The 21,442-nt window shown below is 40.0% G+C and overlaps 1 protein-coding gene across 2 annotated transcripts in view; it reads left to right on the top strand.

The window, feature by feature from the left end:
- Positions 1–21,442, top strand: part of LRRC20 (leucine rich repeat containing 20) — a 110,149-nt gene that overhangs the window by 13,153 nt on the left and 75,554 nt on the right. Inside the window, exon 3 of one of the 2 annotated variants that reach the window (XM_032231473.1) lies at positions 13,927–14,076. The exons of the other annotated variant lie outside the window; for it this stretch is intronic. Coding sequence (XP_032087364.1) covers positions 13,927–14,076 — 150 coding nt within the window. The remainder of the gene's footprint in view (positions 1–13,926; positions 14,077–21,442) is intronic. 2 annotated transcript variants of the gene reach the window in all.

Genomic DNA, 21,442 nt, shown 5'->3' with positions numbered 1-21,442 from the left:
AACTCATCTCTGGTTAAACAAACCAGTAATTATAAATAATTATTTTAAATATAGATAGTTCTTGACTGTGATTGTTTGAAGTTGTGATGAACCATTGCTTTTCTGTCCATGTTTAACGAGCTTTTTGAATGAATAAATTTGGCAAATGCAAATGTTTCCTTGGCCCAGTTCTGTTGGATTCTTCTTATGTGTTTATTTATTTTATATTTTATTTTATATTTTATTTGATATATTTATTTTCACTGTTGCTTCCATGGATGTCTCTTTTATCCTCACAATTTATTTTAGAGGTGGGTTGGGCTGTGAGAGTCTGTGATCTTTATTTTTGTCTGTGTGTGTGTGTTTTATTGATTGTATTGTAACTTATTTGATTGCACTACCCAGCGTTGTTGAGAATCAGGCAACATACAAGTTTATTGTATAATAATAATAATGAGAATTCAATAGGTAGATAGCCAGTCTAAATGTCTGGCTGACTGTACAACCAGTCGTTATAATAATATTATCTTTTAGATTCTGCAGATTATAAAAGATTATCCTAAATTACTGAAGAAAATGAACCATTAGGTCGTGAATGCTTTATCAATTTTATGGTTTTTAAATGATCATAGCCAACATGCGATCTGGGGAAAAAAACACATTTGTTTTAAAGAATTGTAGACAAGTAGAGTACTACGTTTGTACCCCCAAATGTTTTAAAGCTTCTTTTTAGAATTGAATTCAAAGTAATGTAAGTTTGGATAATATCCCATTTAGCAGTGTATTTCTGAATAGTAATTGCTAGGAATATAGCCAAGGAAGTGTGCTATTTTTAAGTCCGGCATGACTGTCTACAACTGTAAATTAATATGTCTCATAAGTTGACATGATTAGGCAGGTACTCCTCTATTTATAATTGATTGTTCACAATTGAAATTATGATGTGGCTGAAAAAAAATGGACTTTAGGACCTGTGCCTGAAGTTATGGCTGATTCAGGGCCCATAAAGACACATGATCAAAATTTGGGGATTTGGCAGCCTGCCCACACTTATGATTGTAGGGGCGCTGCAACTCCCCCCACCCATCTATCTCCTACCGATCTATGCTGTTTTGACACGCACACATCCTGGCACAGCAGCCCTCGGCAGCAGCAGTGGCTCTGGGGTTGGTGTGGGGGCAGTGCAGTTGGAAACCTCTATTTCAGCCCCAGTGCCAGGACTGCTACTGATGAGTGCCACTGTGTAAGGCAGCCAAACTGTGTAAGGTAGGAGGGAAATGCCTAGGAATTCTAAACGCTCCTTTGTCTGGTGAGGGGGGCTGAGGTTTCCAGGGTGTGGTAGCTTTGTGCTGCGCCACTGGATCAGGCTGGGATAGCTGAGACTTCCAGAAATGGCTGATGCTTTGTGTACCACTACAGCAGCCCTCCCTCCATTTTGTGTGCAGTCTGGACCTCCCCCACCCACCCTGCAGATACCCCTGCAGGCCCTATCTGTGACTCTCTCTGCTTAACCCACAACTCTGGTTTAACAGTGGGATTAATGAGTGTTGGCCTTGTGGTCACTAAGTGAGGTAGTCTTACGGTAGTATTCGTGTCTTGTTTTATGACTGCATCACACAGTGACTAAAATTCCAGTCCCAATTGTGGTCGTGAGTTGAGGACTGCCTATATTTCAGATTTGTGACAGGTAGTCCTCAACTTATGGCTGTAATTGAGTCTACTATTACAATATCAACTCACTGCAGTTATTAAGCCAATCACCCATATGATCACCCCACTCAACGACCACCGCCCTGGTCCTCTCAGGCACAGATGCAAAGTAAATAGCCATAGCTGTCATCTCAGAAGCGAACCTGGCTGAAGCCATCTTGCGCTGCCTCATAGTTGCCACGAAGCCTGAGAGGGGGAAGGGAGCGGGAAAGTAGATGGCCCGGCTAACTGCCAAAACAAAAAGTTTTCCTGTGGGAACCAAGGTCATCGTAACAAGTGGCTGTTGAAGGTGCAGAGGAGCGACTAAGTAGCCTACCAGCTGTATTCATTGGACAATGTAACCATTGACATATGGAAGCGGGGATGTTTGCTCTTTTAATTAGCTAAAAACCGCAGGAATTTCTAAAGTTGGTTTTCACTGGCTGTGCCGATATGATGTATCCAATAACATGTTGTTTGAGGAATCTACCTGCCCTGGAGTTCTGCTTTCAGTGGGTACATTACTCGGAACGCTAACAATAGCACTTATATACCGCTTCCCAGGGCTTTACAGCCCTCTCTAAGCAGTTTTACAGAGTCTGCATAGCCCCCAACAATTTGGGTCCTCATTTTACCTCCTTCGGAAGGATGGAAGGCTGAATCAAGCTTGAGCCGGTGAGAACTGAACTGCCAAATTTCAGGGAGCCAGCAGTCAGCAGAAGTAGCCTGCAGTGCTGCATTCTAACCAGGGGTGGGATCCAACCGGTTTAACCACCAGTTCGCTGAGCGCACACTTTGCTTCACTCGCACACGTGCCGGGACTGCACACGTATGCGCAGTTCAGAGAATACTTACCTTTTGGATTGCTGCTTGGGAAGGGAAACAGCTGAGGCATGGTAATCTACTCTGCCCCGCGACTCAGCTGAGAACATAAAGGTTGGTAAAGTGCAGGGGCAGGCAGATGGGCCCACTTAATCGTGGGAGCGAACCGATTCGCTGATCGTCGGAGCTACCGGTTCAGGCGAACCAGAGAGGGATTGGGTTGCTGCCAGCATTACTGCCAGTTTGGTGCGCAGTAATTTGTGTGTGCACTTGCACCTAAAAAGGTCTGCGCATGCGCAAAATGTTAAAATGGGGGGGGATACATTTCTTCAATGAAAATTGTTCTGCGCATGCACAGAAATGAAAATCAAGATGACGCCGCCATAGGAGAACCGGTTCTGGGGCATGGCAGGCCCAGGCTACCAAGTTACTCCGGTTCAGCCGAACTAGTCTTGAACCGGTAGGAACCCACCTCTGGAATCGGTCCGAACTGGTAGAATCCCATCCCTAATTCTAACCAGTGCGCTACCAGGGCTCATGAAGTGAAAGAGCTGCTTGCTGAAAAAGGCCAGGCAGTTCCTCTCTGAGCACAGAATAGGCAGGCTGAGCTGGAGAAAGGAAGCTCGGATCTCAATGATCCCAGTTTCTTTATCCAGTCCAACATGCTGGCTCCCCTCTCTAACCTTTCTGGTTGCAATCGCTTGACTTTGTGAGCATTGCAACATCCGCTAACTTTGGGTGCCAGTTCTAAGTCCCTTCGCTCAGTGCCATCATAATTTCAAACAGTCACTGAATAGTCAGTTGTAAGTTGAGAACTGCCCATGCTGAATAAGCTGATTGAGAGACGGCCAATACTTTTAAAAACAACTTTTTAGATCCCTCCTTTTGTAAGCTTTAAAGTTGCTGCAGCATCCATTGCTCTCGGAGCTCATTGGAAACAAACATATAAGTTATTATGCTTGGAATTCCAGAAGGTGGAGTAGTTTCCCAGTAAATCAAGAAGCATATTGAAAACTTTGGTAAGCAAAATATCAACATTGAAGCTGGCTTAAAGATGCAATTATATCCTAGTCTCTCTGCCTCTGTTTTTTTCCCCAATTGAATATTTTCATTTAGAAATATTCAATTGGAAAAAAAAATATTTCATTTAGAAATATTCAAAGTTTTCTTCATTCGAAACAGGTACTCTCTCTCTCTGTCTCCCTCTCTTTCTCTCTCTGTCTCTCTCTCACACACAGACACAGACACACACACATTCTGAAAGTGCTGTTTACAGGTTTGTCCTTAGGTTTGGTTGAGGAACCAGTCAAAATTATTCTGCTCCAAAATCAAAGCATCCTCTCACTATTACTCTTGAGAAACAGCGAATGAGCTCACCACCCAAAACCAACAGCAAAGGCAAGAAAAACCCTTGTATAGAAGTACCACTGAAAGTATTCTTAAGTATAGTAGTCCTTGACTTATGACCACAATTGGTCATAAGCACCGCTCCCTATAGTCAGCAATAATTAGCAGAGTAAAATATGCAGGGACTCCTTACAGTAACTGATATTAGAATGAGTTGGACAGTGGGCTTATTCGCACAGTGACATTTTATAACTTCTTGAAATAATAAAAGTGGTTTTATGGATTTTTTTTTAATAGATAAGGGATGAGATGTGATGCTTAACTTATTAGGGAGTGAAGAGTTATTAAATCTGTTAATATTTGTGATGAATGTTGGAATTGTAATTACCAACAGTGGAGATTTCATAATAAAGTTCTGATATATAAAATAGGTTTTGCAGTCAACCTCTATTCCTTCCCAAGGAAAGTTGAAAAAGGAAAGAAATTACTGTTTTTTGTACCTCTCGAATAAAACTAACATGTGAGAAGATAATTGGCTGGGCAATCTCATGACAGGTGGCTCAATGAATATTTCTGCCCATGAGCTGCTCGGATCATGTTATGGGAAAACTTCCAATGGCAATGACAAATGCCGAAGCATTTGCAAAATCATAAATAACTGCATAAGCTTCTTTGTCTGTTTGGAGGCCCTCTGGAGGGTCAGTGCAGTTATGTAAAAAGCAAGAAGACAATGCTCATCAGATGAAGATTCAGATTGGAAGGTGGATCAGAAACATATTGTTCTGACCGAGGCTTCCCAAGAGCATGAAACAAACTCCTTGTCCTGACAAAAATCCCTTTTATTAATTTACTGTGAATTCTACTCATTCACAACCGGCAAAGTCTTTCAGGGGAGGTCATAGACCTTATCTGGCTTGGAGAACTGACAGGCTGATATCTGCAAAACTTGGCAAGGAGAGTCATGAACCAATTAAGTGAACCAATTGTCTCCTGCAAACTCCACTCCCCTTTCGCTCCTCTTTTATTCCCTGTGGGAGGGGCCATTCACCATCCACCTGTGGCCTTACTCTCAAGTCTACCCTTGATCCTTAACTGTTCCTTTCGTCTGGCAACTCTGCGCATGCGCACACTGGGAACAGGCTCCAGCTGTTCATCTGCCTCACTGATGTCTGACTCTGAAGGCAGCTGATAACTGTCAGATTGCCCTGGCCTCATCTCTGCCTCCAACACAGAGCTCTTATCAGAGCCTTCCCCAGACTCCAGGACTGGCCCATGTTCCTCCCCAGCCTCCTCACTGTCCGAATCTGCTGCCAGCTCCGCTGGTCGGCCACAACACATGTTAATAAGGAGAGTACTTTATAGATGACCTAGGCAAGTGCACAAAATTAAGCGTGTGCATGTGTACGCGCAGATTAACACCTGACACTCTATAGAAATGAAAGTTGGACTTGGAAGAAACATGATAGAAAGACTATTGATACTTTGAGCTTGACATTTCCTAGGAATACCTCAAGTAACCAAGAGAACAACAAATGGATTATACATACATGGAGCTAAGTGACTGATATTACTGAAGAAAAACAGGCAGTGAAGCTGTGGAAAAGAAGGAGGAGGCATTATTGATGATCCCAGCAGAGCAACACAGATTGGCAGGTTGAAAGATTGGACAGTGGGAGACAGATGCTATTGTGGATGGATAAATAATGCAGTAGCAGAGTGCAGTGGATCAATTCATCTGCTGACTTTCCAAGAAGGCTTCGAAAAACAGAAATTTTGTTCCTCCTCCTCCCTTTAATATAGGAAAGGTTAGGTACAGGAAGCATAAGCAAATTATTATTATTAGTTAGCATATGAGCTGTGGGGGCGCAGTGGTTAGAGGGCAGTATTGCAGGCTATTCTGCCGACTGCTGGCTGGCTGCCTGCAATTTGGCAGTTCAAATCTCACCAGGCTCAAGGTTGACTCAGCCTTCCATCCTTCCAAGGTGGGTAAAATGAGGATTCAGATTGTTGTGGGCATTATTCTGACTCTCTAAACCACTTAGAGAGGACTGTTAAAGCACTGTGAAACATGATAGAAGAGAAATTAAACTTCTATGGGGGTATCGCAGACATAAATGAATGTCCAGTTCAGCTGTCCAGGTGATCTGGTGTTGCTTTTTGTAGATCTTCTAGGGCAGTGTTTCTCAACCTTGGCAACTTGAAGATGCCTGGACTTCAACTCCCAGAATTCCCCAGCCAGCGAAAATTCGCTGGCTGGGGAATTCTGGGAGTTGAAGTCCAGGCATCTTCAAGTTGCCAAGGTTGAAAAACACTGTTCTAGGGGACCAAAGAATGCATGTTGTGGGCAATCTTGCACAATACATTTAATAGTTTGCATGTCAGCACCACAATTGCAACAAGGCGTATCTTTCCATCCCCACTGATACAAGGCAGAAGGACGTCTTCCGATATCATACCTAATTCTAAAAAAAAAGGAAAGAGATTAAAATAAGTTAAGAAGCTTCTAGCAAGTTCTGTAAATAAACATGTACTTTTAAAAAGTTAGGCTTGAAATTAGAACATACACAACCATCGAGGACATAAAATTACTATATGGTGGAAGTATAAGCACAAATTATTTTCTTGTTTTGCATTGTACCAGTAAAGTTATAATGTGATATTAGTTCCTATCCTTTTCTCCAGTTCCAGCACAAGGCAACTTACATATATTCTCCAGTGTTTAAAATTAATCCTTTTGCTTCTGCCGTTCTGAGTTACTGTACCAGAGGTGGTATTCAGCAGGTTCTGACCAGTTCTGGAGAACTGGTAGCAGAAATTTTGAGTAGTTCAGAGAACCGGTATATACCACCTCTTACTGGGCCTGCCCCCATCTGTTCTCTGCCTCCCGAGTCCCAGCCGATCGGGAGGGAATGGGGATTTTTGCAGTATCCTTCCCCTGCCATGCCCACCAAGCCACGCTCACAGAACCAGTAGTAAAAAAAAAATTGAACCTCACCACTGTACTGTACCAATCTCTTGCTGGCATTGGGAGACAGATGTACGCGGTCCACATAATAATCTCTCTAGCCTGGGACTCTCTGGTTCCCGACTTTCCAATCTATTTTATCACCTCCTTGATTTTCTCAAGAGGAGAGTCAGAGAGGTGACTCTGAAGAAGGCATGCCCTATCCAACAAAATGAATTTTAAAGTGTAGAAAAGCAAAGCTTTACATTTAGGCAGGAAAAAATCAAAGTACAGATTTGGCGAGACCTGCCTCAAAAACAGTAACTGTGAGAGGGATCTTGGAGTCCTAGTGGATGATCATTTGAATATGAGCCAGCAATGTGCAGCAGCCGCCAGAAAAGCTAATACAATCCTGGGTTGTATAAACAGAGGCATAGAATCAAGACCATGTGAAGTGTTAGTGCTGCTTTACAACACCCTAGTAAGACCACACCTGGAATACTGCAAACAATTTTGGTCACTATACTACAAAAAAGATGTTGAGACTTTGGAAAAAGTTCAGAGAAAAGCAACTAAGATGATCAAAGGCAAGGAGATTAAACCATAGGAAGAATGGCTGCAGGTTTTGGATCTGGCAACTCTAAAGAAAAGAAGAATTAGAGGTGACATGATAGCACTATTCCAGTATTTCAGGGACTGCCACAAAGAAGAGGGGGTCAAATTATTCTCCAAACTACCAGAGAGCAGGACAAAGAAATGGTTGGAAACCATTTCTGGAATTAAGGAGAATCTTCCTAAAAGTGAGGACAATTAACCAGTGGAACAGCTTGCCTTCAGAAATCATGAGTGCTCCATCAGTGGAGGTTTTTGAGAAGAAACTGGAGACTCACTTGTTTGAGATGGTATAGGTTTTCCTGCTTGAGCAAAGGGCTGGACTAGAAGACCTCCAAGGTCCCTTCCAGCTGTTCTGTTTGGTTAGTAAAGCATGGATTAATCCTGGGAACAGAAGAAGAAACTTATAAAGAAATTTAAGGAAATTTAAAGTCACCCCATCTTAACTCTCTGATATAAGAGAAGGAAGGAAGAGAAACTCAAGTCAGGCTTTCAAGAGTTTATTACTGTAATCTACTGCCTGATTCCCTGAAAATAAGCCCTCCCGGGGATAATAAGCCCAATCAGGCTTTTGAGTGCATGTGCTAAAATAAGCCCTCCGCCCAAAATAAGTCCTCCCCAACAATATTGGAGCAGCCATGAGGTGACCATGCTCATCGCCTCCTGCACCTCAAAAATAATAAGACCTCCCCAAAAATAAGGCCAAGTGCTTATTGCGGGGGTCCAAAGAAAATAAGACCCTGTCTTATTATGGGGAAAATACTGTAATTTTCCAATATTTACTGTGGCATCAGTTTCGTGACCTGGTGTACCTCAAAGGGATGAAGTCCCCTTCGGGGAAAAGGGCGGCATATAAATGTAATAAATCCATATAAATGTAATAAATCCAATGAAACATAGATATGAAGGCAAGCAGAATCCATTTAGCTTAAAAGAGAAGCACGTACAGCACCCAGCTAGCAGGAACCGAAACCACACAGAAGTTCCCTCATCCTCTCAGGTCACTACAGTATAATGTGGTGGCTCATGACTCCAACATTAAATAATAGACAATTGTTTTGCAAAGAACTGGGCATCAGAAAAGGAGAAACACCTGGAAACCAAGCTTTGCAAATTACATTCTTGTCTAAGCCCTTTCTCTCATAACACCTCTGAATTCTTCCATTGTTCTACCCGAAATTATTAACTGCAGCCCTCGGTTCAGAGAATGGATCTGAACAGCGGTAGCTGCACTTTTCCATTACATTTTGAAAAGAATTGAATTCAGCTGGCTGATCTCTGGTGCTGCGTGATCAGCAGTCAGTGTTAATTCAGTTGAAGGCTCCAGGATTATACAGCATAAATTTCCCAATTTCAGGTTGTGGGTTAGAACGAAGGTAATCCAAAGTTGCTAAGGAATTTGACATTCTGACAAATTGGTTATCAACAGACACCAAGAGATACACTCCATCTCGCTTCTGGGGGCGGAGCCTGTCGCCGAAGAGGGCTCAACGGAGCTCCTCTCAGAGATCTGATCTGTATATCTAAATAAGATCATAGATATCACCCCTTTTTGGCTAGAAAGGGGCAGGGAGTAGCTCTGTGGCTAGGGTCTATTCGTAATCCACAGCCTTTTTCTTTTTTTTGGCTGTGGACGGAGATTAGATCCAGCGTAAGCGGAGCCTTTATCTCCAGCCAGTTCTTCTCAGCTGCCTTTTTTGCAGCCCTAGACAGGCGACTCCCCCCCCCAGGACAAAGCAAAGTTGTTTGAAGCTAGGATTAATACGGGCGGGTCCCACCCCTGTGAGATTTTTGCTTTTATTACTATCTTAAACACCAGCCTCATTTGTCCCAGAGGCTTCTTTGTTTAAACGGACTTCAAAATGGCGATTTCTCTCCGTTGGTGACTGATAGGGGATGTACTTAGCCGGCTTTACCTTCCTGCAGACCGCTCCTTAACAAAATAATTTTTTTTTTTGGAAACAGAGGGGAGCGAGAGCGCTGTTTATTTGTTTATTTATAATGGCACCCAGGTCAAAATCAAAGCGTTTCTCTACGAAGGTGCTTAAAGAATCTACGAATGAATCTAAAGAATCTGCTATGAAATCGCTGCCTTTGTCTCCTACGCCCTCTACTGGAGAATTCTTAACACAGGAATTTTTCTTTCAAATGCTTAATGATTTTAAACAGGAAATTAAAGAATTTGTATTGGAGCTATATGGTAATTTAAAGTCTAAAATTGCCCAAATGAAGGCGAATACGTTTGTAGCTGTGTCTGCCCTGACAGATTATACCGCTGAAATGGAGAATAAATTGGAAAGCTTGGAGGAGGCTAATTCTAATTTGACTACTAATATCCAAACATTACAACAAAAAATTAGAGATACTCAAGAACAGCTCGTTATGATAAATTTTAACAAGAAGGCATTTGCAATAAGAGTCAGAGGATTGCGCGAAAAGGAGCGAGAGAATTTGAAACAGACCTTTGTTGAGGCCTTCAGCCATGCGGTGGGAAGCCCGGGACTTAATTTTGATTGGCAGATCCGGAAAATCTATCGCCAGAACTCGATGGTAGCGGAACAGCGACAGCTCCCGAGGGACATAATTATATATTTCTCCACAAAAGAATCCAGAAATGCGATCATGCAAAAATTTTACAATAACAGGTTGCGAATCGATGGGCAGGATCTGATTGTTTTCAAAGAAATACCATCCCAGATGTTAAAAGCAAGAAGAGACTATACTTTTTTAACTAAAGAGCTTATAAACCACCAGATTCAATATAGATGGGAAGTCCCAGCCGGCATAACAGTCACATTTGAGAATCAAAGATTTCGTCTCAATTCTGTTTCGGAGGCTCGAGATTTCTACTATAAGACTCTGAAGGCGGGACTTCCTGAGTCACTTGGAAAAGAGGAGAGACAAGCCGAAGGAGAAGGCAAGCAGCAGACCACATGGCTGCAAGATGGAGGGGGTAGCTCTCCCTCTCTCGGAGAAGCAGAAGAGCGGAGATCGAGGATTTAGACATTCCAAAATATTCGCCAAAGTGTTGGATTGAATGGGGGTTTGCGATCTCTCTCCGGTAGAAAAAGTGGAACTGGATATTGGTGGTGTGATATTGGGACTGAATTATGTGGATGCTGAATGTATACTTCACGGGACTTGTATGTCTGAACTTTAATTTAAACTGTCCAGGACTCTAAAGTGAAGAGAGTGGAGATGGTAACTTTACTGAACTTAAGTTGGGGAGGAGGGAGCTGGTGCGAATTATTGTTTGAAAATAAGGTTAAGAAAGATTATTTGGAGGGACTATGGGAAATAGTGGTAAACATCAGAGAAGCAAGGTATAGAGCAAAATGCATGCGGAATGATTTATGTTGTTTAAATGCAAGGGACGAGGGTAAAATGCATGCGAAATGATTTACGTTGTTTAAATCCTATTAGAAGGGAAAGCTTGATGAGATTATTTTAAAATAGAAGGCAAATTGATTCTTGTGTAAAGTATATGTGGAATGATCCATGCTGTTTAATTCTTATTAGAAGGGAAAGTTTGGTGAGATTATTTTGAGCTAGATTGTATACCGATGTCTGCATAAATTTGTATAAATTTTTATTTGAATATAAGGTTAGCTCGATGAGAGTATTTTAAGATAGAATGCAAACTGATTCTTCTGTAAAGTATTATTTGAATATGTGGAATGATCCACACTGCTTAAATCTTACTAGAAGGGAAAGCTTGGTGAGATTATTTTGAGCCAGATTGTAAACTGATGTCTGCACAAATTTGTATAAATTTTTATTTGAAAATAAGGTTAAGGAAGATGAACTGGAGAGCCTACAGGAGGTTGGGGTAAATAACAAAGAAGCAAGAGACGAGAATAGAATACATATAGAATGATTTATACTGTCTAAACATAAATAAAGATGGGGGGCTGAGCTTAATACAAAGAGTTCTTTTTTTCTTTTTTTCCCTTTTTTTCTTTTTCTTTTTCCTTTTTATAATTTGTAATTTCTTTTTTATCTATTTTTTATATATATATTACTTTTATTTTGAATTCATACGATCATAAGATACCTTAGAAGGGGTTTAACAGAGGGCAGTGCCAGGTGTGGGCCCTGGGAAGTCGGGGGGACTAGGGATGGGGATTTACGGGGGGTGGGTGGGTGGGTGCTCATATAGTTTCAATAAGAAGAAGAATGCACTTGTATACGGTTGTTCTTTCTTTTTTTCTTTTCTTTCTTTATATTTTTTTCCTTGGTTTATTTTTTATTTCTTTATTTTTTATCATATTATAGATCAATAAGAGTTGAATAAAGGAACACACCAAGGGGAGAGGTAGAGGGAAAGAAGAGGGAGGAGTAAGGAAGGAGTAAGGGGAATGTAAGGAGGGTGTAAGGGGAATGCTAGGAGGAAGGGGAGAAAGGAAGGTTTGAGGGGAAAGGGAAGTAGGGAAGGGGAGTGTTAGAGGGAGGAAAGGAAAGTTGGAGGGGAAAGATGGGGTGTATGGAGGATGGAAGTGTCAGGTGGGGTTGTGAATGATGATGAGTTGTGTTTTCTTTTTTATTTTATTTTATTTCTTTTCTTATAGCAAATATCCAGTATATAAGTGACTGTAAAATGGAATGTGAAAATGAATAAAATATATATTTAAAAAAAAAAAAGAGATACACTCCATCTCTATGCCGTTTAAAAGAGAAGCCACAGCTACTCTGCATTTCACAACCAGCAAACATCACTCTCCCCTTCCCTGATGATATTACAGAGCCTATGAATAAAACTGGGAACCAACTAAGCTCAGAGAAAATAGAATATATAAAACTTAGTCTGTTCAAAGAGAAAATGAGAAAATGCAGAAGATCATGTCATAATTTATATTATGAGATCAAATTCCATATATTAGCAGAGGAGAGCTGCACACTAAGAACCACAGGTGATCTGGATTAAAAATGTAGATAAGAAACACTAAATATTATAGAGATATGAGTATAGATGGTTGAATGTTAAAGCTATTGTATAGGAAGTATTTTAAACAGTATTGTGTTTCAGATCTAAATACAGTACATTTACAGTGACTAAAATAGAAGCTAACTATATTCACTTATCAAACCGAGTGTTTATACTACACTAAAAAGCATAGTGTGTGAATTAGAAACTTGCTAGATATTATATAGATACAAATATAGACAGTTGAAGAGTAAAGCTATTGTATAGGAAATAGTAGCTACATGGGTTTACTTATCCGAGTGATATTTCATCTGTGTTTGTATATTATGGCTTACTACAAGGATTGTCCAACTGTGGATCACGAGCAAACATTGTAGCTTTCCAACTGTTTCTACATCTGTTTGTTCAAAAGCCCATCTGGGATTCTAAGAATACTCTTTCTAATCTGTTCTTTGAATTCATTTCTTTAACTGTACAGCCAACAATCCTCTTCAAAGACTCCCCGCCCCAAATCTCCATGCGCTTTTCCTGAAATTGCTGGGAGCAGAACCAAACTCTGACTGAGAGCCAGTTTGGTGTGTGCAGAGAGGATAAAAGAACAAGGAGCGCATTGATGCTAAAATGATAGCTGGCACTGTCAGGATAACTGAGCATGAGTTCATTGGTTTGGTTCATAGGGAGGAACACAATTTCATTTATTGTTCTAAGGTGTCGTACAGAGTATAACAACTAACTAACTAACTAACTAACTAACTTATTTATTTATTTATTTATTTTGATTGTCTCTTTTGAGTGATGTGTAGATGTTGTTTACCTCTCTATACCTGTTAATGGCTGATTTATCTGAGTGCCAGGTAGGTGTGGGCGGTTTACAGTGTCAGCATACAATATTTCCCCCAATAATTGGGGTCCTCATTTTACTGACCTTGGAAGGCCGAGGCAATAACTTTTTCTCCCTATGTTTCTTCTACATGCTGGCTAGATTAATGTTAGAATATGGAGGAGTTATTTGCGTGTTCTTCTCACGTACAGGATGAGAGCAAGTTCTCTGCCAGTTCACCTGAAAAGAGCGAAGACCACTTTTACCAAGAGGAGGAAGAAAATGTGCTCATTATATTCCTTTGCTGCAGGAATATTATTCCTACATTTACTGAGGTTTTATGTATTTTTGAGGGGCAGGGCTTCAGAGAGAAGTTATAAGATAGAAGAATTCAGAGCTGGGAGATGGGATGGACTATTGCCTGACATCTGAAATGAAGTAGAGACAATAGCTCCCCACGTTTATCCTCCAGATAATTTATTTTTTCATTTCGGACCTGCATGCTGTGTTTGTCAGTGAATATGGTTCATACTTAAGTGGGAGGAAAACAGAAAAGTTTTCCTGGCATCACTATTACTTTGATATTCTAGTCTGTTGCAGCACCCCATCCTCAAGATAGATTTATATTTCAAAGAAGTGTATCTGCTGCTGATTCTTCTACTGCAAGCATCTAATCCTCACGGACAGCTAATAAAATGTTGATGCCTCACAACGCAGCTTATTTTGTTCCGGAACACTCAATATTTCTTCTCTCACCCCTTCCTTTCCTCCTTTGATGTCTTCCTTTAGATTTGGCAGATTGCAAATTGATGACATTCCCCATCGCCCTTTATAAAGTCATGAGGCATGTGGCTGAAGGCATACATCTCATCACGCTGGCCAATAATGAGCTGAAGTCTGTAACCAGCAAATTCATTATCACTTTTAGTCAGCTGAGAGGTAGGTGTACACCTCTGCAGGCAACAAGCAAAAGGAAGTATCTCTGTTGTTGCTATTACTTTTCCAAATGTCAGGACTTCTTCATTTTAAAAATGTATTTATGCCGCGTGTAACATGTTTTTTTCTCAGTAACCATGAATACAATGTTATAAATTGATAGTAAAACAGTAATTATCAAAATATAGGTAGTCCTCGATATAGTTTCTTGTTTAATGACCATTTGAAGTATTCTGTCCTAGGCTTCCCCAAAAAGCAGAGTCCTGGTCCCCCCCAAAAAACCCTTTTTAAACTGAATTTATTTTATTTAATTCCTCTTATTCACATTCAGCAAGGCCTGGCAAACAGTCTTTCAAAGGAATATTTATGACTACAGACCTTACCTATCTTGGAAAGCTGCCATGTAAATATTTTCCAAATGAGGTGCTGTGCAAGGAAAGTCTAGGCACAGAGTCTCTGAGATTCACGGACAGATCTTCACACTCCTGAAATGAAACTAACAAACAAATGAACGGATTGTTTCATGCAAAAGCCCACTCCCCTTTCTCTCCTCTTTTATTTACTATGGGAGGGGCCAATCATCTTCCACCTGTGACTTTACTCCCAAGTCTACCCTGATTTCTGAGCTGTTCTTTTCTTCTGGCAGCTCTGTGCATGCACACACTGGGAACAGGCTCTGGCTGCCTAGCTCCGTATGCACCCAATCACTGCCAGAGAGCCTCGGCCCCGTCTCTGCCCCCGACACAGGGCCCTCATCTGAGTCTTCCCCAGCCTCCAGGACTGGCCCATGCTCTCCCCAACCTCCTCACTGTCTGACTCTGCTGCCAGCTCTGCTGGCGGGCCACAATACGAAGTTACAATAGCACTGAAAAAAGTGACCTGTGACCGATTTTCACACTTAGTGACACCTTTGACTGATTTTCACACTTGAAGCATCCCCATGGTCACGTGATCAGAGTTCATATACTTGACAACTGGTTCCTATTTATGACAATTGCAGATTTCCAGGTTCGCCTGATCGCCTTTTGCAGCCTTCTGACAAACTCAGTGGAGAAGCTTAAAATTCATTTAACAACCGAGTTAACTAATTTAACAACCAGAGTGATTCACTTAACAAATGTGGTGAGAAAGATGGTAAAATGGGGCAAAACCTGGCTTAACAAACAGCTCACATAGCAACATAAATGTTGGACTCAATTGTGATAATAAATCGAGGACTACCTGTAAACGAGTCTTTTTGGGGAGAGATAAGTGGCAAATAAATTAATAATAAATTAAATTAAATTTTCCCTCTCAAACGTTACAAGCAATGAGATCATCTTAGCTTCTCACAGCCTCACAAATGTATAATTTGAGAGGTAAGAGCTGAACGTCAGAAAAATTTACACATGGTAGACTTCTGTACGATGTTTATTTTTCAAATTTTAGATTGAACCTTCCTGCTGTTGTGATGACATTGTTACTCTGCCTTGCAGCAAAAGTTTATATCTTTCATTTTCTGTAGACTTCTCTGCAATGTGGAATAATCCTGTGTCCTTCAGTAACCCACCAGTTTTATTGTTTTCATTTAAGCCAGAGGTTCTCAAACAGTCTCATTCCCATGGGTATCTCAGCAGCTTAGAGGATTTTTTTTAAAAAGAAAAATCAAACTTACATGGATAAAATGGAAACACTTTCAAAACGTACTGGCCTTCACTATACAAGCCAGCTTCAGGCAATTGTGAGAATCTCTTGATAGATTAAAATTTAATTTTTAAAAGCAAGAGGTTATGCCAGCTCCATTAGTTTCATTTGGAGGGAGGTCACTCAAAATCTTTTATCACAAAGTGAGCAGAATAGTGGCACAACTCTTTTGCCAGTAAAATAATTTATAACATTGGTCTCTGTTGCCAATCGTTTGGGGAACTGGGTGTTAAAATACTGATTTCATACAGAATAGAATAGAATAGAACTTTATTTATTTTTTCAGGCAAGAGCTGCACTTGATTTTTGGATAGTGGCCATATTAAACAGAATAACAGAATAACAGTTGGAAGGGACCTTGGAGGTCTTCTAGACCAACCCCCTGCTTAGGCAAGAAACCCTACATCACGTCAGACAAATGGTTATTCAATTCCTTCTTTAAAAGTTCCAGTGTTGGAGCATTTACAACTTCTGGAGGCAAGTTGTTCCACTGATTAATTGTTCTAACTGTCAGGAAATTTCTCCTTAGTTCTAAGTTGCTTCTCTCCTTGATTTGTTTCCACCCATTGCTTCTTGTCCTACCCTCAGATGCTTTGGAGAATAGCTTGACTCCCTCTTCTTTGTGGCAGCCCCTGAGAGAAGAATATCTAGCACAGTATATTCTAAAATGAATAAATGATTCCCTGACAGATTTAATTACCTCCTCAAAGGTTCAAAAGAATTTTGCGTTTTATTAAGATTGTTGAAAAGTGGTAAAAGTTAAAGGGCATTTGAGGAATATGTAGAATGAAACTATAATCAAATTGCTGTGTATAAATAACATGAGCTTTGATGAAATATATACCAAGGAAGCAACATTATGTGGTTGTAAAGAAGGATTAATGAGGTTTGACAGAGGCGCAGAACAAAACTGCATACTGTATTTTGATAAAGCAATTTTAACAGACAAACAATTGAGTGGCTGAGTGAATAATATTTATAAAGGAAAGATACATATGGTTGCTTATGTTTATTTTTAAGGCTTTCTGTACTTTATTATTCAAAGGTACTGGAGTATATTGTGTCTCCTTACAAATCATTTAATCATTGATTGAATGAACATTTTAGTAGCTGTGCAAAAATATGAAATGATGAAAGGAAAATTTAAGCGTCCTTCCTACTATAATTATCAATTATCTTAGCTGTGTCTGTCGTATACTGTTGAAGTAAGTCATCTCTAGCATTGTCTTTAAGAATGCGGTGGCTCAGTGGCTAAGGTGCTGAGGTTGTCGATCAGAAAGGTCGGCAGTTCAGCGGTTCGAATCCTTAGTGCCACGTAATGGAGTGAGCTCCTGTTACTTGCAGAGGATGGAATGATGAGAGCAAAGTATTACTGGAAGAAAAACCCGGTCCGAACTCAAGCTGGGAGAAAGGTGCTGGAAATAAAATGGAGGCTGACTGACTACAAGAAAAGGAGGTTTATTTGGATTTCAGAAACTTCATTGACAGCAGCAATGTTTGTGGTAGCTCACCCCTTGATTTAGGAATGGATAGATTTTTATAGTGTTCTGAGATGCTCCAGGGGGTTGTACAATGTAGTGAGGCCTTGTGTCTTTTGCTATTCTAATGGTGGTGGATTAATTCTATTATGTCCTAAAGGTCATGTCCTATTCTTAGAATTTGGAGTGGGTGTGTGTAAATTTTAATCCCATCAGCTCAAACCTTCTGTGTGTTTTGTTTATGAATAGATTGGCCCAGTCTTTCTCAATGGGCATGAAATATCCATCTCTAAAGATTTGAGACTTCTGCTATTAAGAAAGACTGGGTATGCTTTCTGCCTTTAAGGACATGCTTTCTCTATTTCTCCTTTGGGAAAATATTCTATATTCTGCCTTTTTTAATATTAAGAATGAAGGAAATTTTAACCTGGAGAGAGGGGGGCTTCCTATAATTACAGTGTTATTACCTAAAATGCAAAATATGTAAGCTTTATCATATAGGAGAGCCAGTATTTTTGAAGATAGTAGTTGACCTGTCTCCCTGGAGATTAATACTAACCTGCACTGGGAGACAAGCAATTGAGGGCATTGACATGCCATGCTATAACAAGTGGCAATTTAGAAGACACCCAATTATCTTTTTTGTAGCTGGTAGGATCTCTCATGATTGTGACACAGAATGTGCCTGCACAATTATAAAAAAATAATAATAATCACCTGGATCTCAACATTTTGAAAACTGAAAGGGTACTATAAATTGTGTGTGTGTGTGTGTGTGTGTGTGTGTGTGTGTGTGTGTGTGTGTGTATTAAAAAGAAAACCCTACTTCCTCAAAAACCTAGCAAAATTTCTGGGTTCAGTGGTTCTAATTCCTGTAAAAATAAAGAAAAGGAAAGTAGACAATTTAGTTTTATCTTCTTTGGTTTGGTGCGTTGCTATGACAAAGGACCATCTACTGCTACATCTGCTTTTTTATTCTTTCCCAATTCTTTCGATCCATATGAAAAATTTAGTGCCATGATTCATCTTTTTCAAAACTGCAAACATGACAAACCCTTCAAAATTCTCAAAAGCTTTTTTCTGTATCTGGAGAGTTCAATAAAATAAAGATTTTTCTTTTTGGTCTCATTCTGGTTTTTGAAAAGGCAGCCTTGCATGAGATAAGTTGCTTAAAAAGAAGTTAAGAATATTATCAATTCAGAGTTACTGGCTTCTAGGACAGGGGTTAGCAATCCGCGGCTCTAGAACCTCAAGTGGCTCATTCATCCCTCTGCTGCAGCTTCCTGTTGCTGATTTGCTCCACAATTAATACAGTTTTCGGTTAGGACACCCTGGGAGGAGACTATGGTGGGGAGAACCAGACTTCCAGTTGGCTCCAGAATTGAATGGGAGGCTTCCGGTTAGGATCTTTGTGTCTCTTTGAGTGTTTAAGGTTGCCGACCCCTGTTCTAGGATATCACCATTTTGTTTGTTTGAACCAGATATAATCTCTGTAATCCAGTTCCTGCTTTTCTTTTCTTTTAATTTTTTAATTAGATTCTTGGTGTTTTCTGAATTTGTTTCTCAGCTTGGAGGCATCTCATTACCAGCTAGGTAACATCATCAGTGCGTGGGAAAGATGTTTAAGTCAACTCTGAACAGGTAGACCTTAACATACAGTCTTAACGGAGTCAGTCCATTACATTGTATGTTGTAAGGATTGTACTGTAAAACAGTTCCTTTTTTTTTTTTTTACAGCAGCCGTTAATTGAATTCCGTGGTCTTTAAAAGAACCAGTGGTTTTTCTATGGGTGTGGTTTTGCCAAAAATCAGAGATAAGTGCTGGTTTTCAGCAAATCCATTGTAAAACATCGTCACTTGAGTATGGAATGCTACAAATGCAGCCATGTTTGCTAAGCACCTGAAGTTCAGGCTTGTGACTTTGGAAGAGTCTGTCTGTGATAACATCCGGTTGTTGGTTTTTTTGTAATTTTGAATGTTTGCTAAGCAACTGGTCATAAATCAAGGCCTACCTGTAAATTCTCCATTAAGCTAATTTCCTTCTGCTCTATTCAATTAATTTAATTTTTCTTTTGACCCAAAAAGGGAGCTCCATCATAATGAACGCTTATCTGAAACAAATGTTACAATATTCATTTGAAAAATATTTTAATTACTGTTTAATGTTTGGTAATTAAGTAATTTCATTGTGCCATTTCCCCTCACACTAGTCATTTGTTAAACTATAAAGAATTACTGGACTTTCTATTTTTAGAACTTTCTTTTCTTCTGCTACTATTAATGTTATAATTTGTTTTGCTTGAATTTAATGAATAGAAACTCGTAAGGGTAAGGTTACTTATTATTCTTCCTAATAAAGCAGAAAGAATCATAAGATCAGACATAGCCCTGCTGGATTCTTCTTTTCCTCAGCTTGAAGAATTTCTTATGGGAAATTGCATACAGGGGAATTAACTGAACAAACACATCAACATTTAGAAATGGCACATGATTCTCTTAAGGCTAATATTAGACCCCCACCAATTAATGACTCAAGTCTGAGAAAAGAATAACCTAATAACAAGAGTTAGAAGGGACTTTAGAGGTCTTCTGGTCCAACCTCCTGCTCAAGCACAAGATCCTATACCATGTCAGACAAATGGCTGTCCAGTCTCTTCTTAATAGTTTCCAGTGATGGAACACCAGAGGTGGCATTCAGCCAGTTCTGACATGTTCTGGAGAACCGGTAGTGGACATTTTGAGTAGTTTGGAGAATCGGCAAACAGGCTGGCCCTGCCCCCTCTGTCTCCCAGCTGATCTTCTTTTGTTGCCGTAAACAGGAGAACGGAGCTGGAAAGCAGGTTAGTGGGGTGGGGAGGGAATGGGGATTTTGCAGTATCCTTCCCCTGCCACGCCCACAAAGCCACACCACGGCCACTAAGCCACGCCCACAGATGCGATAGTAAAAAAAAATTCAATGCCACCACTGTGGAGCACCAACAATTTCTAAAGGTAAGCTGTTCCATTTAATAATTGTTCTTACAAATTTCTCCTTAGTTCTAGATTGCCTCTCTCCTTGATTAGTTTCCATGCACTGTTTCTTGTCTTTGCCTTCTGGTGCTTTGGAAAACAGGTTGACCACCTCTTGTTTGTGGTGGCCCCTCAAATATTGGAACACTTGCTTTGCACATTGCAAAGACACTGGAGAATTGCAGATTCCCTTTAGTTCCAAAGTCTCGGCCAGCAGAACTGGAGAAAGAAGAAACCACATTATAATTTGGTAAAAATAATTTAAAGTTCAGTCTTTATCTGAGAATTAAAGTAAAGAAGATTGGGGAAAGAAAAAAATTCATCTTGGACACAGACAGCCTACTGGAAATTTAGTAAATCTATATCAAATTCACATTTTTGTGGACTGAAGAGGTAATAGAAGAACTAGAAAAATGAAAGTCCTTTATAACTTGGAGATACAATAATTGAGATTTTATCAGATGAACCTCCATAAATACATAAGAAAGGAATATATACAGGATGAAAATCTTGACAAGTCAAGAAAAATACTGACTTTTTAATGTGTTGAGTACAAATGTGGATTTTAAAACTTACATTCCTCTCACAGAGAGAGGAAATGCTCTTCAAAAAAGAAAATTATTTCATTATTTTAAAAAATTGAAACAAGTTATAGGATGTTTACAAGAAATGCATATAGAAAAAAAGGATACCAAATATTTGATCCCCAAAATTGTGGATGAAGAATTTATGTTAGTGAAATGAAGAATTTATATTAGTGGGAGTCAAAAGGAGAAATGAGATTGTTCTGAATATACACCCCTAATTACAACCAGAACTTATTTCAACTGATGATTTTGGCAGATATGCAGTTGTGAAATTCAATTTTATTTTACTACCAGTTCTGTGGGTGTGGTGTGGTAGGCATGGTTTGGTGGGGGTGGCAGGGGAAGGATACTGCAAAATCTCCATTCCCACCCCACTCTGGGGCCAGGCAGAGGAGGCATTTGCCAGTTCTCTGCATGAGACCAGTTGGGACTTTGATTTGTATTTGTATTTGTATTTTATTATTTGTATGCCGCCCTTCTCCGGGAGGACTCAGGGCGGCGAACAATTCAAGGGGGAAAAAAAAGGGGAACATGAAAGACAAAATACAAATAATAAAAGTAGACAACAGTCGCACAACCATACATGTCGAGAGGGGAGGGAACTCATCACCC

The sequence above is a fragment of the Thamnophis elegans genome, chromosome 15, assembly GCF_009769535.1.
Source record: "Thamnophis elegans isolate rThaEle1 chromosome 15, rThaEle1.pri, whole genome shotgun sequence".
Classification (NCBI taxonomy): domain Eukaryota; kingdom Metazoa; phylum Chordata; class Lepidosauria; order Squamata; family Colubridae; genus Thamnophis; species Thamnophis elegans.
Note: the sequence above shows the minus strand (reverse complement) of the source record. Positions and strands in the feature narration are given on the sequence as shown.